At 26.9% G+C, this 17,406-nt stretch overlaps 1 protein-coding gene across 1 annotated transcript in view; it reads left to right on the top strand.

Annotated features, from left to right (window-relative positions):
* LOC107444461 (prolyl 4-hydroxylase subunit alpha-1) overlaps positions 1–16,455 on the top strand; it is a 21,013-nt gene extending 4,558 nt beyond the window's left edge. Inside the window, exons 3-13 of the mRNA XM_016058605.4 lie at positions 1,561–1,731; positions 2,617–2,777; positions 3,960–4,011; positions 4,948–5,144; positions 6,636–6,809; positions 7,566–7,636; positions 8,275–8,428; positions 9,512–9,577; positions 9,662–9,730; positions 10,999–11,095; positions 12,854–16,455. Coding sequence (XP_015914091.1) covers positions 1,561–1,731; positions 2,617–2,777; positions 3,960–4,011; positions 4,948–5,144; positions 6,636–6,809; positions 7,566–7,636; positions 8,275–8,428; positions 9,512–9,577; positions 9,662–9,730; positions 10,999–11,095; positions 12,854–12,924 — 1,283 coding nt within the window. The 3' untranslated portion in view covers positions 12,925–16,455. The remainder of the gene's footprint in view (positions 1–1,560; positions 1,732–2,616; positions 2,778–3,959; positions 4,012–4,947; positions 5,145–6,635; positions 6,810–7,565; positions 7,637–8,274; positions 8,429–9,511; positions 9,578–9,661; positions 9,731–10,998; positions 11,096–12,853) is intronic.
* The last annotated feature ends 951 nt before the right edge of the window (positions 16,456–17,406 follow it).

Below are 17,406 nucleotides of genomic sequence, written 5' to 3'. Positions count from 1 at the left end.
GGTACATTTTACCATATTCTACTGATGGAGCTAACTCGCATTTGCGTTACATGGAGAGGAAGACCATGAGAACCTCCCATGGTTAGCCTGAGGGCAAGGGGACTCTAACCCATGATCCGTCTACCACTGAGGATATTTCACATCAGCACTGTGGTTAGTGCAAGCCGGATGCGGAATTTGTATCGACTGGGATTCGAACCGGGTTCACCTCTATCCCCTAAGCCAGTGTTTCCCAAAGTGTGGTGCGCGTACCCCCAGGGGTACGAGAACAGTTTAGCGGGGGTACGCTTTCTCATCCGAAATATCTTGCAACAAACGAAAATTTCAAAAAATTTTATTCAAAAACAAAGCTAGTCATGAAACTTTACGATTACGTATTTTCTATTGGCTATTTTTTGCTGAGATGGCGATAATTAGTGGTGTCAACAGCCAGTTGTGATTTTTAACTTTTGTGAAATTTTTTTACAGAGAAAAATACATTCATTTTTCTATTAGTGGTACGCAGCGTTACGAGAAATTTAGAAAGGGTACACAAAAGTCAGAAGTTTGGGAAACACTGCCCTAAGCCATCACGGCTCTTGAATATTAAATTAAAAAGTGAAAGGTATATAGATAATAGATGAAATCATATTTCACGGGCATGAAATCTTATTTTAACTAATACACACCTAACCATGGCCAAGCACCTAGTCCCGATTTTCAGGATTCTATCTTATAATGGCCATGGCTAGAATGCCTTAAAATTTTTCACTTTTGTTAAACATCAAGGACATTGTCTAATCAGGCACCCGTCTCCCCAAAATTTTATACCACTTCCAAGGAGATGACTTTCAACCAGGACAGATTTAATATGCACTTTGGTGCTTAGCGTATGTATGCAAATTGTTTTGTCAGCAGCCAGGATCGATCTAACGACCACTCAGCTCTCCTCCAGCAGTGCCTTAATCAACTACACTATCAAAGCACCCTTTAAATAATACATTGCTACAAGTAAAATTATAAGTAACTACTATAAAGTGTTATTGATGTCTAATCATTTCCATTTGTACTTTGAATTTTATTAATTTAAATCTAGAATAAATTTGTTGATTAAGCAGCAATAAATCTGTTTTTTATGTAGCAATATATTTTCTAAATATCTATAACTATTTGTATTCTACATTTATATCAAAAATATCTTGAATAGTCTAATCAAGAAGATTACGTTACTCAAAGTTACGTTAATTTTTTTCTTGCATTCAGGGTTCTGGAAAATTTAGACATAATTTGTGAAAAATTAAAAATTATATTAAAAAATCAACACAAAAATATGGACTTATCGTTTCTTATGGGATACAAAAATAAAATGTTAAGAAAAAGTATTTTGTGAAACTACAGTATTTCCTAAAGTTGAATTTGTGAAGGTAACACTAAACGTTAGTAAATTTGGCCTTGACAGACCCCTGGTATTCTTCTATATTTATGTCTAGAAAATTTAGCATTTTACATTAAATATACAAATGTACTTCTTTTTTCCATACTTTTTTATAATTTAATTTTTTATTTTGAAATTTTTTTCAGATATGATTGAAAATATGACACAAACTAGAGAGGATTTGAAATTTCCTGAAGAGGAGGATTTAACTGGAGCAGCAGAAGCACTACTTAGACTACAAGATACTTATAAACTAGATACTTCAACTCTTGCACGAGGACAAATATCTGGAACAAAGCCATCAAATGAATTAACTGGTAAGGAGTTAACTATAGTTTTATTGTAGATTTATATATATCTTCAATTTCTAAAATCATCTATCATAGAGTGCAAAAATCTTAATTATAATATTCATTTTAAGTTTAACAAATATTGTGTAAAAACTAATCCTGCTATTAATGGTGTGATATATCTAATTTTTTGTGATTAGCTTCAGATTCATTTTTTTTTTTTTTTTATCAAAATCTTTTAAAATTACTTTTATTTAATTGAAGTATGACTAATAAAGTTAAAGTATATATTCTGCTACTTCTGGAAATAAACTTCCAACTAAAACATTGACAGTTTTGAAAACCTTTTTGACCAAAATCTTTTTAAATCGCTTTTATTTAATTGAAAAATAACTAAAATAATTTATATGTTTTGCTAGTATGTACTAGAAAGAAACTTCCTACTAAAATATTGACAGTTACGCGACCATCTAAAATCTGGCATCATTTTGGAAATTTATAATATAAAAGAAAAATTACAATCCAATGATAAGTGAGATGGATTTCAGTTTTTATGTAATGTAAAATGTTCCCAAAGTCTGAAATTATATGGTAAGGGGGCTCAAAAACTGAGTTTGTCCTTGGGCGTTGTAAACCCTAGATACACCTCTGATAATTATTTTTAATTTTTCTAGTACTAATTTTTCTATTTCTAAAACACCCATATAGTAAGATTTATACAAAATAATATATAAACATTAATAAAAGTCTAAATAAATATGTATCTAAATGTTGCAGTACCTGCAACATTTTATTATTCCTTTTATTTTTCCAACATACTTATGACTTTTAACAATGGGAATTTAAATTTTCATTAGTTTAGCATATTTACTTATTTTAATTACATTTTTATTTAATTTTTTTAACATCTAGCAAATGACTGCTTTGAACTTGGTCGTCAGTCTTACAACAGTGGTGATCATTACCATACTATTCTATGGATGCAAGAAGCTCTTGATAGAGTGGATGAAGAAACTAACAAAACAGCTGACAAAGCTGAGATATTGGAATATCTTGCTTTTTCAACTTTCATGGTAAATATCATACTATATGACTCTTAAATGTGTTTTGCACCATTTTTATTATTTTTTCAGTTTTATATATTCTTTTCACATATGTAGAACCTTTTTTATGTTAAAGAACAATGAAACTTAGAACAATACTTTTAAAAAGGGATTTATGAAAAAATTGACATAGACTGCCCAGGGTATAATAATTAAACATAGCAAACGGAATAAATACTCGCAGTGTTACACTATTTGATAAATATCGTAAATAATTATTATTATAGGTTCCCATAACTAATAGTCATTTTACATGTTAGCTATAGCCTTAGCTATTTGTTTTAAAATGCAATTATTTATTTAACGAAAAATTGTTATGGACAAAATATTATGCACCTTACTAAATACAAAATTTGTTGCATTTAGTTTTAATAATGCAGATTTTTATGTTACTGATTTTATTGCTGATTTTTACGTTTTACGTTAATATACTCCAAGAAATATAAACAGAAGGATTTTTTATTGATAGTTCTACGTGTAGAGAAAAGAGAGAGTTGGTGAACCTATTTTGTACTGTTTTATCATTATTATTTTTTGCCGTTTTTATATATATATATATATTTAAATTTCTTGTTAAAAAAACTTTTCTTTTTTGTGAGAAGAAAGTATTTATATTTAAATGTTTGCTTATTAAATCAGTGTAAAAAAAAATACAAGGTTCAGAGTATATATTTTCCCATTTGAAGATCTATATAGCACAAGTCTATAAACCTCAATTCTCTATAAATCACATTAATTTAGGTCTAAACTATGAAAATCACCTTTTAGAAATTTCTGAAATTAAGCAAGATATACAGGCTGCATGAAAAAATTATTTGTGGAGAGGTTACACTCTCTGCAGCTAACCAAAATTTATAATTTTTTTTTTTTTTTTTTTTTAAATGTCCAAATTTTTTTGTGTTTTAAAATAATTATTTCAAAATATAAATAGTTATTTTAAAGAATTTAAATATAATCTGTCCCAGATGTGTATATGTGGTATCAATAGTATGTGAAATGGCATATAACACAATGCCTCGTGTTTTAGGCTTTGCTTTATAAAGGTCTTGTATTGTATTAATCTTGTATTATTTTAAATTGTATTATTTTATTTATAATAAGTTTGAAATAATAAATTTTTTAAATAAATTGTTTCTGTTGTTGTTATTGTAGCAAGGAAATACACGCCATGCATTGAAGCTTACAATTGATTTACTTGAACTTGGTATGTTATTTTAATATCACTCTTAGAGTGTCTTAATGTTGGATTAAAACTTTTTATGCTTATAATTATTATTGTTGAGTTTATTAATTATTATTATTAATATTATCTATGAGTTTTTTGCAACTAAATTATTCTATGTTTAATATTTTAATATTCTATGTTTTAATAGTCTATATTTAATATGTTATTTTAATAATCTGTGTTTAATATTTTACATTAATAATTATCAAATTTCTGATGCATTTAGCTTTGCTTGAATTTATTTTAAATTTGCTTGATTTTATATAAAAAAATCATTAAAACTAACATTTGAAATGTTCAAGATTTATGTATGTGCACTAGTTAATTAGGTTTTGGTATTTGATATGTGAAACCTATCTGCATATTTTCTCAAAGCAAAGGTAGAAAAAAAATCCTGAACTTTTCTTTTATTCAAATGTTGAACTTTTAAAAGCAAAGTTTCTCTTAATTGAGAGTTTTGCATAATTGTATCTTAAGTAGGTTTGCACAAAATTACATCTTGGTTTAATTATTTTACTGAAATTGAGTTTAGTTATTTTTTTAAAATTAATTTAAGGAATTTCTCTTAAGAATTTGAAATAACTGCAGCTGTGCTTTATTCATCTTATTTTACTTCAATTCACATCACCTATTCTTTTAAAGTTTTATATAAAAAGGTATAGTGACCCTAATATTATAGTTAAAGAACTATTAAAATATTATAATCAAAACTGAAATAGTATTATACTGAAGATTATATATTGTATTATACTACTAATCATATTAAATTTGAACTATTATTTTAATAGTTACCTCTAAATAATTGTACTGGCCATTTTAAGTTTTTTCCGGCTTTTTTCTGCCGTCTTAGAACAAATGAGTTAGTTCTGGAAGAAATCCGAACCATGATTCTAAGATAGTTTTTATTTCTTACAGTACCTGACCATCCTCGAGCAAGGGGAAACAAAGCTTACTATGAAGATGCAATTAAAAATGCTGCTCACACAAAAAGAGGTGATGACGGGGATGTTCAGTTAGATGGGGATGTTAATTATTCTGAATCTTCTAATGCTGATTCAGAAATATCAGAAAGAGAACAATACGAACAGTTATGCAGATCTGAATCCGTTTCAGTACGTTTATTTTTTATTGTTTTTGAGACAATGATAATGCTATGTTAAATGACAAAATAAAATCAACATTATAGTCCAAATTTTGTAAAAACATTCAATTCAGCGTTGTTTTGTTTCATAAAGGTTTAGTTGAAAGATACTGAGAAACCTATCTACTGTGAAAGAGGAATGAAGTATGATTTTGCTTAGGTAAAAGTTACTCAGAAGTTAGATTATAGAATGGAAATTAAAAAAGTACATGTCCTATCAAAGTTATAATAAATCTTGTAATCAAAGTTTTTACCACTTTCTGAATAGCTAGAGGGCTCAAGTTTTAGCTGGAGTTCTGTACTGAATGCCAATATTAATTTCAATGGTTTTCTGATCACTTCAAGTAGAATTTATTATTTACATAAAAATTACCAACTAATCAAGATTTTGACTACTTTTCAACTAAAAATGCTCTAATTTTCATTGGAGCTCTGTCCTGAATAACAATGCAGGTTTTAATCATTACCCAATCTCTGCAAGCAAAATTTATAGCCAATTAAAGGTTTGGCCACTTTCCAATATAGTAAAAATAATGATATTAAAAAGTTTATTTAGAGTCATGTTTTCTAGTGAATTAAAATGGCAAGGAAATAATTCTAATTTTGTTACACTTAACCCCTTAATGATCAGTTAATTTTCAAGAAAACGGTCATAAAAGTGCCTATTTTTTTATACACGAATATCATACACGTATTTGCTTAGTGCTGACATCTAGTTTAAAATAAACTAACTATCTACAATTACCTTAAAAGTATCCTGGTACTGCCATCTGGTGTGCAAAATGAGAAATAAAATGTTTTCCCGGCAAAAGAAATAAATTAGTTTTATTCTTATTGGAACGTTACTACTGAGCACTCCTGTCCAGGAATATCGCGGGAGCGAGAAATAGAGGGCGAAACCTCATCCTGTCATTTTCATGGGAGCGAGAAGGAAAGGGTTAAAGTTTAAAAAATGAGACTTATCACTTTCTCCAGATATGTCATCTGAAATTCCTGCACATATTTTGGAAGTATATTTAATAACTTTTTCACCAAATACAATTTTTTTGCATGTAAATGATTCTGTTGTAAAATTAAATGTTTCGGAACATATTTTCCCTTAGATATCCTTGTATCAGTTCAAATAATCAGGAGTATACTGTATTTCGTCCTTGAAACCAGTTGTTGACCCATTAAAACAAAACAAATAAAAATTATTAAAAACCTTTTGTAGTTTTTTAAAAAATATAAATTTCTTATTTGAATCAATATGAGGTTTTGTATAATAAAGATGTTTTGTTTTTAAAAACTTAGTACTATTTGATGAAAATACTTAGTTTTATAAAACGAACTTATAGCTTATCCAATGTATTTTAAATGTCGTTTTTTTTTCTAAATTTTTATTTGCTTTGTAATAAATTTTAAATTATCTATTATTCAATTATATTGTTCTGTGTTGTTAATACATCTTAAACATCTATAGAATCTTGCTAAAAGCAAAGATCTCAAGTGTGAACTTATCACGAATGGACATCCATATTATTTACTTCAACCTGTTCGAAAAGAAACGGTATTTAAAGCTCCAAACATAGTTATTTTACATGATGTCGCTACAGATAAAGAAATGGAAATAGTTAAACACTTAGCTCAACCAAGAGTAAGTACAATCGTTTGTCAATTTAAATGTTTTTCTAATTTAATTTGTTTTAAAATTCATTTTTATCTTTAAAAAATATTTGCATAGTTCAATTTCAGATCAGTAAACTGAAATATGGGTAAAATTATTTTATCATTATGCATTAATTAAAAATAATTTTCCTACTTATTATTTTTTGTGCTTCGTTTTTTTTCCTTGTCATATTTTAATTGTTTTAGTTCTTTAATTTCATAATTAAACACTATTTTCCATTAACTTATTTGTATTTTTATATAAATTCGATAAATGAATCTAGCATGATTTTTGTGTATTATGGAAAACTTCAGCTGTTTAAAGATAATGTTTATGTTATTGATATTCTTTAGATCTAGATTATCAAGCTTTTTGATATAATATTTCTTTTTTTCTCAAAACCTTTATTAAAGTGCAATAAAATATGGGAACTGTACTTGTAAAGTAGCAAAAAGTTGTGTTAAATTGCTTCTTAATTATTCTATTTTTTTTTTTTTTTTTTTTTTTTTTTTTTTTTTTTTTTTTTGTATTTAAACAAAACTACAACAACAACGTACAAAACATATCAGACATCATATTTTGGTGCTATTCTGTTTTTAAATTAAAGTTAACAACATTCTAAGGATTCTGCTCTGAGTTTTTATAGATTGGTCACCACTCTTTACTGTTTTGAGTTATAGTTTTCATCTAAATTATTATTTCAGCACTAATTTTTCATTTAAATTTTTATTTTATTTTTTTCAGCTGAAACGTGCAACAGTGCAAAACTCTAAATCTGGACAGTTGGAATATGCCAGTTATCGAATTAGTAAAAGGTACAAGTACCTTATAATTAATTCTCTTAATATTTTTTTTAAATTTTTTCTTTAACTGAGTCAAAATATTTTCATTTAGACTTTTAGTAATTTAGATTATTGTAGATAAATTTTTAAGAGTTTCCTATCCTTAAAAAATAACTTTTAATAAAAACAATAGTTGTCATAAAACAGTTTGTTTAATTTGCCTCCTTTGCATTAGTATCACTGTTTAATTTCATTATAATTAGTAGGTAGTGATGTTTGTTGTGTATAAATGATAACCATTTCCAGTTTTTGTATTATTAACTGTCTTCTATAGATTATTATTTTAACTGCCAAATTGGTGGGGAAAAACTTTTATTCTAAAATAATTATAAATATTTCTCTGAATTAATGACATACCATTGTACTATCTGTTAAATTCTCTTAAGAAGTATGTGCAAAATTTGGAACTAATACAGAGCTTGCATAAAAAGATGACCTAAAATAAGTTAAAAATGTATTCCTTGTATATTTAATTATTTAAAAAATTAAAATCTCCTCAGGAACATTTTATGTTTTGGGAAATCTGTTAGTAATTTTCCAACCTATTTTTTCTTCTTGAATTTTTTTTTAATTTAATGTTTTTTTAAGTAATTTCCTTTTTATTTTTACAGTGCCTGGTTGAAAAATGAAGATCATCATGTGGTTGCTAAAGTATCCCAACGAATTGAAGATATAACTGGTTTAACAGTAAAAACAGCTGAAGAGCTTCAAGTTGTGAATTATGGAATTGGTGGTCATTATGAGCCTCATTTTGATTTTGCCAGAGTAAGTGATTGAAATTTTAAAAACGAAATATTTCTTAATTTTCATGTGTCATTAATAATTTTCATATAATAATTTCATGCTCAATCTTTAAGATATGGCTTGATTCATTTAGCGTGCTATTCTAATACATCTGTTATAATATATTGTTCAATACATAAAGAAGACTGGGGTTATTTTATATATATATGCAAGTGGCTTTTATAATAATTGGAGACACACACTTTGTGCTGCTTGACTTACAAATAATTAGCCATTTTCTGCAAACAAAAAGTGCAGGTGAAGTTGGCTTATTTGGTTCTATTAAAAGAATAGGAAAATCAGTGATTCTGCTCAACTTACAACTGCTCAACTTACTTGAAAAATACAGATTCTTAGGATTCATAACTTGCATATTGCATGTTTTCTTTTTCAGCTATTAATAGCAAACAATTGAAAATAAATTTTTTTATAATTAAAGTTGGTGCAATTTTACTGTGTAAACCTTCTGAAGAATTATGCATGTCATGGGACATATCAGAACTTATTTGTCTTGTCATCTCTATGATTTTTAGCACATTTGATGCATTATAGGACATAAATGGACTGGATAATTTTAACTTATAATTTTTCATCTGCTTATATTTAAATGTAGTCTAATTTCATCATTATGGCATCCACTTCTGCTTAAAGGAAACACTACTTTATGTGTAACATTTCCTCCATCTTTATTTTCAGAATCAAGGAAAGACTATGTTCAAAACTGGCCTGGTATTCTCTATCCGAACAGTCTTGACATTTTCTTTGCATCCATAACACTAGTGTTTCTTAAGGTTACAGACCATTTTTTAGTATACACTAGTCCGGTACTGCCAATACACTTCTACAATTAAAGAAGAATAAATTATCCAAAAAATAGGTTTTGGCTAAAGAAATTTTCAAGCAATCGTCAACTTTTCAGAATGACATACATAAAATATTCAAGATTTTATTGGTTTCATATGTGTGTTGAATTAACTAAAATCTTTTATAAAGTTGAATATAAATTTATAATAAATTTATTTCTATTACTGATTTGAAAGAAACATTATTTTTGCTTCATTTTAGAGAGAAGAAAAAAATGCCTTTCAAAGTCTAGGAACTGGGAATAGAATTGCAACTTGGCTTCTTTATGTAAGTTTTATTTTAATTTTAAACTATATATTTCTTAATTTTTAAAAAATCTGTAAAAATAATTTTTTTTTTTTTGAAATACAGATGAGTGATGTTGATGCTGGAGGAGCGACTGTGTTCCCTCAAATTGGAGTGACTCTACGACCAAAAAAGGTAATATAAATTGATTTGTTAGTTTGTTCAATGCTTTTAATTTATAGTTAATAATGAAAAGGCCTTGGGTAAAACAGAGATAAGAAAACTTTTTCAAAGGTGACATTTTGTTACATCATACTGTTCCTTAATATTGTTCCCAGATGGGTGTCTTTTTAATTTGCAGAATTATCACCAGAGAGCAGCAGAGTACACAGATATATATAGATTACATATATATCTGTTACTAGATATATACTAGATAATCTGATCTTATTACCATTGTAGATATTGTATTTTTCAATTAAATCGCTGTCCGGAAAAATTTGAAAATTTTGACTTATAATTATGATGCCTTAAACTCTTTAATTATCATGAATGTAATATGTTTCTAACATGAATTTTAATTACGAAGTTGGATAATTACAGCATTTTAAATAGAATATCAAATGATGAAATAATTACAGTATGCAATGTTTTTATTTTCTCCTTAATTTTAAAACTTAATTTTCTTTTCCAAATCTTGTCCGAGATTACGAAGATAGAATTTTATTTTATTCTGGTTATCTATAAGTATATTACTTTATTGTATTTAAGCTTTTTTAATGAAATACGAAAAGAAAAAAAAAACTTTCCCTTCATGTATGAACTAAACGTTACAAGTAAAAAATATTTCTAATATTTAGTGGAATAAATAAGGCCTGGTAGCTGAGTGGTAATGCTTTGGGCTCTCATGTCACAGGTCTGGGGTTCTATCCTTGAACTGAGCAAGGTCAACTCGGACTTTAACCTCTTCAGTAGGTCGATAAATTGAGTACCAAGTATGTTTAGGGAATAAACATTGAGAGTTCTGTATTCAGCAGACCACCCAACTAGAACATAAGCTCCAGCACCCCAGTGCCCAAGGTGAAAAAACTGGATTGGGGACAGTAGGCTTTGGCCCTTCATGGGCTGTCGTGATACTCAGTTTAGTTTAGTAGTGGAATGAATGTGTTAATACTTTATTTTTTTAATAGATAGAATTTATTTTATTTAAAAATATTTTTAAAAAATTTTCAACCTCAATTACTATGAATACATGTATCTTTAATAAAATGTTGCAAAGTAATTTTGAAAGTGTCATAAAGCTTTTGAAAGAAAAATATTATTTAGTAGGATATTTTCAAAATATTTTATCTGTCTGTTTCTTTGTTTTTCCTTTAAAAAAGAAACTAAAATTTGTATTTATATAAAACTTATTTCATCATTTCTTATAAAGCTTAAAATTGCCTTTTTTCTTTATTTTTAAGGGAGCTGCTGCATTCTGGCATAATCTTCATAAAAATGGGGAAGGAGATATGCTGACTAGACATGCAGCTTGCCCTGTACTTGCTGGCTCAAAATGGGGTGAGTAAAACATATATTATTTGCTCTAACTATTAGTTTAATCATTTAAACCATTATTCTTAAGAACAGTAAAGCCGTCAAACATTACTCCCTTGTAGGATTATGTAAATTTGACTGGTATTAAGAGGTGGCAACTGTTCAGAGTTATCAATTAATTGATTTTTGCTCAAGAAATAAAAATTGATAAATCACAAACCTAGAGGCAAAACCCTCTAGTAGACACTGCAGATTATTTTTCGAAGCTTAAAAATGAAATAAAATGAGGAAAATTTTTGAGATTTCTTTTTTAAATATCTCTAAACTTGTTTCTTAGAATAATTTTAAAAAGTTGAATTGAGAGAACATTGTCAAGAACAAAAAGTAAAAAGAAAAACAAAAAAACTGTTACTTGATTACAGGCTTAATTGTATTGTGTTTTATTCCCATTTTTTTTTTAATATCATTGTATAAATTCAATTTTAATATAAAAATAACATGAATTTTTTGTGTATGATTACCTTATATTTGTAAATTTTTCTATGTGTATGTAAGATTTACCTAAATTTTTGCAATAGTCTTCGCTTGACTCCGTTGAGATCATAGACAAATTTAGATTTATGAAGATAGTAGACAAATTTAGATTTATGCAGATTCACTCCATAATTTCAACGACCAGGATCGCAAACATTATCAAACTTCAAAATTGTAAAATGAGACATAAATATGTAGTTAACTTATTCACTATTTCCTTTCATAAAATTAAGATTTGCAGAAATCAGTTATAATACTTGATAATGTAAAGAGTTTTGCCGCTTGCACAAATACCCTCCCCTCCAGACCATGATTGACGTAGGATTTTGGTGATGTTTTACAATTGCTAAGGTGCTTGAGACATCTATAGACCGGATCCTTTTTTTTCTGGAATTTATGAGTTTGATGAATGGTAAAGAGCTTCTAATCCGTGAGAAAAAATCTCTCCAGACGCTGACTTTCGACCCATTGCTGAAAATTTCAATAAGCTTTTACACCTTTTCATCCCTGTAAAAAGCAGTCATTTTAAAACTATTTGTAATATTTTGTTAGTTTTGTAATATTTTGTTTTGTTATTTTTGATAAAGTTATATCAAAACCTGTTTTGTTACACTATAAAGAAAATTTTTTAAAGTACTTTTTTATCAAGACATGTGCACAAAATTTTAAAAATAAATCATTTTCGTAATTTTTTACAGGATCATTTTACCTTAATTTATCAAATTTAATTTTAACATTTTTACAGAATGTTTCAAAAATAACAGAATTTAAAAATATATGAAAAGGAAAGAAATACTTCTTTGGATTACTGATTTTTGCTTAGAAAACTAGGTCTTTGTAACTTATATTCTAGCTTCTTTCTCTCCAAGTTTTATCATTAGTTACAAAATCGGCCAATAGATAAGGCTGCTGACTGAAAAATCTTTTGCATATTGTTTTCTGATAATTATCATGTCATTTGCTTGAATTTTATAAGGAGTCTTATTTTGTGGTTAGAATCCACTGCCTTGTTAGTGCCAATGGTGTTTATTTTAAAAACATTATTTTTAAGTTTGCTCTGTTAGCAGTATCATCTTTTGATAAACTCTCTGTACTAATTTTGAAATTTGTTGAATGTTAGTTTTCTGATTTTTGTTATCAAAATGTACCTATTTCCTTTTTTACATTGGTTTTTAAAATTGCAATGAATTTTTTTGACATCCTACACTTTTATACCTGTTTTTAACTTGTACTGATATTAAATTTCAGTTTCGAATAAATGGTTGCATGAACGAGGACAAGAGTTTCGAAGACCATGTGGCTTGCATGAAAATGACTAGTACTTAAATATTTTCTTTTTATATTTTTGAGTTGGATTTTGCTTCATCAATTATTAATGCATTTTATCCTAGTTAATTTGTATATGTTTTTGACAAGAGTTAATCACCACTCTTTTTAATAGTGCCAAAATAAAATTTGCAAAAAAATTATAAAATATTTATTTAAAAATATCTTCTCTTTTATAGCTTTATTTTACTGCTCTTCTTGTTGCTTTTAGTTTAATAATGGTGCCATGTGATGTTTGTAATTTTTAAAAGATTTTGTGACATTGCTCCTCGTGTGTATTGCTTGAACTTTAAGTTCAATTACTGCATTGTGCCAATATTTATCAAAGCTAAGCGAGCATTATTGTTGGAATTGATTTTTATTGTAAGAACCCATTTGCAATAACTATATTTTTGTTATCCTATTTTAATGTTTATTCTTGTTTGTTTGTCAACCTTTATTGCAGAGTCGATAAAAATGATTTTCTATTTCCTTAAAACATACACATTTCTTTTATTTAACAGCAGAACTCAATTTTTTTTTCTGTTGATTTTCTTAGCAATCAGTTTTACAAACTGGTAAATGTAGCTCTTTATTATGATGTTATGTTTTAAATTGTGAACTTTAGTGTGTATTTATTTCTATTTTTTCATGATTATTATTTTTAAAGTTATAAATATGCAGTGTGTAACTGAAATTTGTGGATAATATAAAAAAACATTTTCTTCAACTAAACGTTTTACTTACTTGATATTTCGTTGAGTTATTTAGTTGTTTTGTTATGTTGTATGAATTATATTTTTTTAAACAGCAACAACTGATTGAATTAGGTATAAATTCTTTAACGAAGAATTCTTTTAAAACTAAAAGATTTTAGCTATTCCTTTTTTTTTTTAAATATTTTTAATTGCCATAATTAGCTGTGATTAAAAGGTATAAAAATTTTTCTTCCATTCAAAAATGCCAGAAAGTACAGATTCATTGTAGTTAAAAATTTATCAGTTGGATAATTTCTTAGAACTATTTTTCTCTATTCTTGATTTTCTACTTAATTTTAATGTTTAATCTACTTAATATAATCTTTTTTATATGTTACAAATAAAATTCTTTGTGTATTAGTCTGAAACAAGTAAAAAAAAAACTTTTTTATTTCTTTTCCACTATGTAGATTGATTTGAATAAGAAGATTCATGTGAATTAATTTGACTTATCCAATTTTGATAATTTATCTTCGACTGTTGTATTATAACATTTTTATTTTTTAACTAGAAATCTGCACAATTAAGAATAAAAATATGAGGGTTGAAATAAAATTTTATTAATATCTCATTAATATTCATGAGATTTTTTTATACTATTTAAGTTGGAATTGGGCTCAAGCTCTTTGAATACTGCAGAGTTGAACATTTAAAAAACTGTTCCCATAGCTCCGATTAAAATAACTGTTACTTTTCATTTCATTCATCACTATATGTGAAATTCATTGTTAAAAGATTAGTAAAAATTATCTAATTTTTAAAAAAAACTGGGAAATGCTGACTTCTCAAATTTTAGAAGTATGGGGTATTTTAGTAAAAATTGCCCTTTTATTCCTCAGGACTATAAATTCAATAAATAGCGAGTTTATAAATGAATTGTACTTTTTTAAATTCTTTTTAATTGAAGCTTATTATTAAAAAAACAAACAAAATTATATAAAACAAACAAAAATATCTAAGCAAAACGTATGAAGAGAGCTTCTAAACAAAGTTGAATTGTTGGCTCTTTTGTAATTTTCTCTGGCATTTCTTTTTCTTTTTTTTTTTTATTTCAAACAAAGTTGTTTGTTTTTACTATAAAACCTGCTCAAGTTGTTTCTAATTCTCTTATTATTGTTTTATCTCTAAAATTTGTTAAAAACCAATAATTACCATATACATGAAAATAAATTCAAAAGTTGATAAATGTAATTTTGTTTTTTTAATTTTTAAATGTCAAAATCCAACTATTTTTAATAACAAAATGTATTCATTTTTTTATTAAGCTATTTGTTTTGAAACCAATATTTGCATTGCTCTAAACTATCTTTGTTTTGTATTCATAAATTGTGTTCAAACTTAAAAATCATTTAATAATATAAAAAGTTTGTAGATCAAACTTGTTGTTTATGTACTGAATGTTGTGATATTTCTTTTAACTATATCAATATGGTTTGTGTTCAAGACAGTAAAATTTATGTATGATTAGTTAGATGTAACTTAGTTTTATGAAGTATTTAAGCATGGTTAAGGTATAGAATTAAAAATTTAATTCCAACTCCTAATTATCTTTAATAATTATTAAAAATTCTGAATCTTCAACTAAGAATTTATATTTGAAACATTTATTTTGTTAATTAGATTATTTTAGTTATTAATTTTCTTCAAAATTAATGGGTAAAAATATGTATCAGTATTTAAAATTCCTATGGATGTAATATTATTTATAACTAATTAGTTCATCTAAGTTATAACTTAGACTTAAGTTCATTGATGATTTTGTATATATATGTTTATTTGATTATACATAAAATAGATGAGCAAATTTACTTTAGCAATAGTTTTTAAAAGTAAATTTTTACATTAAAAGCGTTTAAATTTAAAAAAAATATTTCATAGTTTCATTTATTTTAATTCTTGTTTTAAAATAGCATATATATAACTCTTAGAATTCAAATAATTATATTTATTTTATTTTATTGTGTTGGACACTTACTCATAATATAACAAAGAAATATGGTATTTGGTTAAATTACTATAATTCAGATTTTCACATGCTTTATCCAATCAAAATTTTGTTAATTAATTACTGACTAATTAACGAATTGTAAAGTTTTTAGCATTCACATCATATTTTTCTAAAGAACCCTTCCAATGGAAGAATTAAAAATTTTCATCTTTATTGTAAAAGATAGGGATAACATAGTATCACTGGAAGATTCAATGATAAGCCATATTTTCAAATTCTTCAGTTAAATGTTTCTGATGAAAAAAACCCAATTACTTCGAAGCATGTAATAAAATATTTCTGTGTATTGTACTGCCTTCTAGTATATGCCAGCATATGTCTTTAAACGTTTAGCATATTTATATTATTTAATGCAATTTTAGTTCAAGTTAAGTTTTTAATAACTCAACATGTTGTGAAGAATTCTGGCTAAATATATTTTAGTAAATTCAAGTAAAGTGCTTATTACAAGAGTGTTTCTAGTTTATTTTTAGATTTCGATTGCAATCAAAAGAAAACATATTTTGATAAATGAGCATTTAGAAGGCATACTCATATCATGAATATTATTCCTGTTTTTTGAAGGAATGTCATATATCATTTTTAATCAAAATGTATACTTAAAATCCTTTTAATGTAGTTTTTCTCTAGATAAAAATTAGTTTTTAAGTGAAAAGAAAATGTAATATTTTATCTTTCTTCTTGACTCATCACTATTTTTGTCAAATAGTGCCTTGTTCATTATCAAGGATCAATAAATTGTACATATATGCATAATAAAACAGACTTTTTTCAAAGTTGTTCAGTGTGAGCTTGCTTTAATTTCCAAAAAAAGGTTTTATTTAATCAGCGATGCAAAACCTATGACACCTAAAGTGTATGACTTGAACAGTTTGAACTACAATAGTAAAATATATAAAAATTGTGAGAAAATGTCTTTTTTTTTCAAACTTTGAAAAAAATACTGCTGTATTAGAAAGTTTTTCTATTATTAATTTTTTTTCTTACTGGTCATCCTTCTCTCTTACTGGTCATTTAGTAAATTAAGACCTGAACTTAATTGTAACCATTTTAGTTTTTAAGTTTCATTTACGGCCACGAGTTCCATGCTTGTAGGGAAATCTAATTTCTTGAAAATTGTTACTACACATATAGATCGATGAATTCCAATTAGAATCTTAATCCACTTTACATTTTTATGATTCTGTTGTGTTGTTGACGTATGCCATTAAGGCAGAGGGGATGCGAGTGTTCTTGTTTTCCAGTGGCGCCATCTATAGCCAAGAATTCGTCTTCTGCCACACCCGTTTATAGGGTGGAGCCATTCATACATCCATTTATTCATCCACAGATCGTAATTTTGACCTGAATCAGCGAACGATCAATCTCCAATTCAGTACCCCCAGAGGTATTGATTTGTTATGAGGACATAGAGACTCAACAGATTTAACGTGCATCAGTCACAATTTACTACACATAGAGTCTTTAGCCGGCAGGGATCGAACGCACGACCACTTGGACATAGGCCCAGTGCCTTACCAACCAAGCTATCCCGACCTTTTATGGTTCTAGATTTACCTACTCAAGCTGGCTCCAAACATGGCATTTTTTAGTTCTTGTACCCAATTACCAAAAAAAGATTATGCATACCTACTTTAAATGTTGTTTGCTTTCATTAGACACATAACTTGTCATCTATTCAACGACTAAATTTTATTCAGATTATTATTGCATAGGTAATAAACAGATTG

The sequence above is a fragment of the Parasteatoda tepidariorum genome, chromosome 6 (genome assembly GCF_043381705.1).
Source record: "Parasteatoda tepidariorum isolate YZ-2023 chromosome 6, CAS_Ptep_4.0, whole genome shotgun sequence".
Taxonomy (NCBI): domain Eukaryota; kingdom Metazoa; phylum Arthropoda; class Arachnida; order Araneae; family Theridiidae; genus Parasteatoda; species Parasteatoda tepidariorum.
This window is presented reverse-complemented; position numbering and strand designations above follow the sequence as displayed.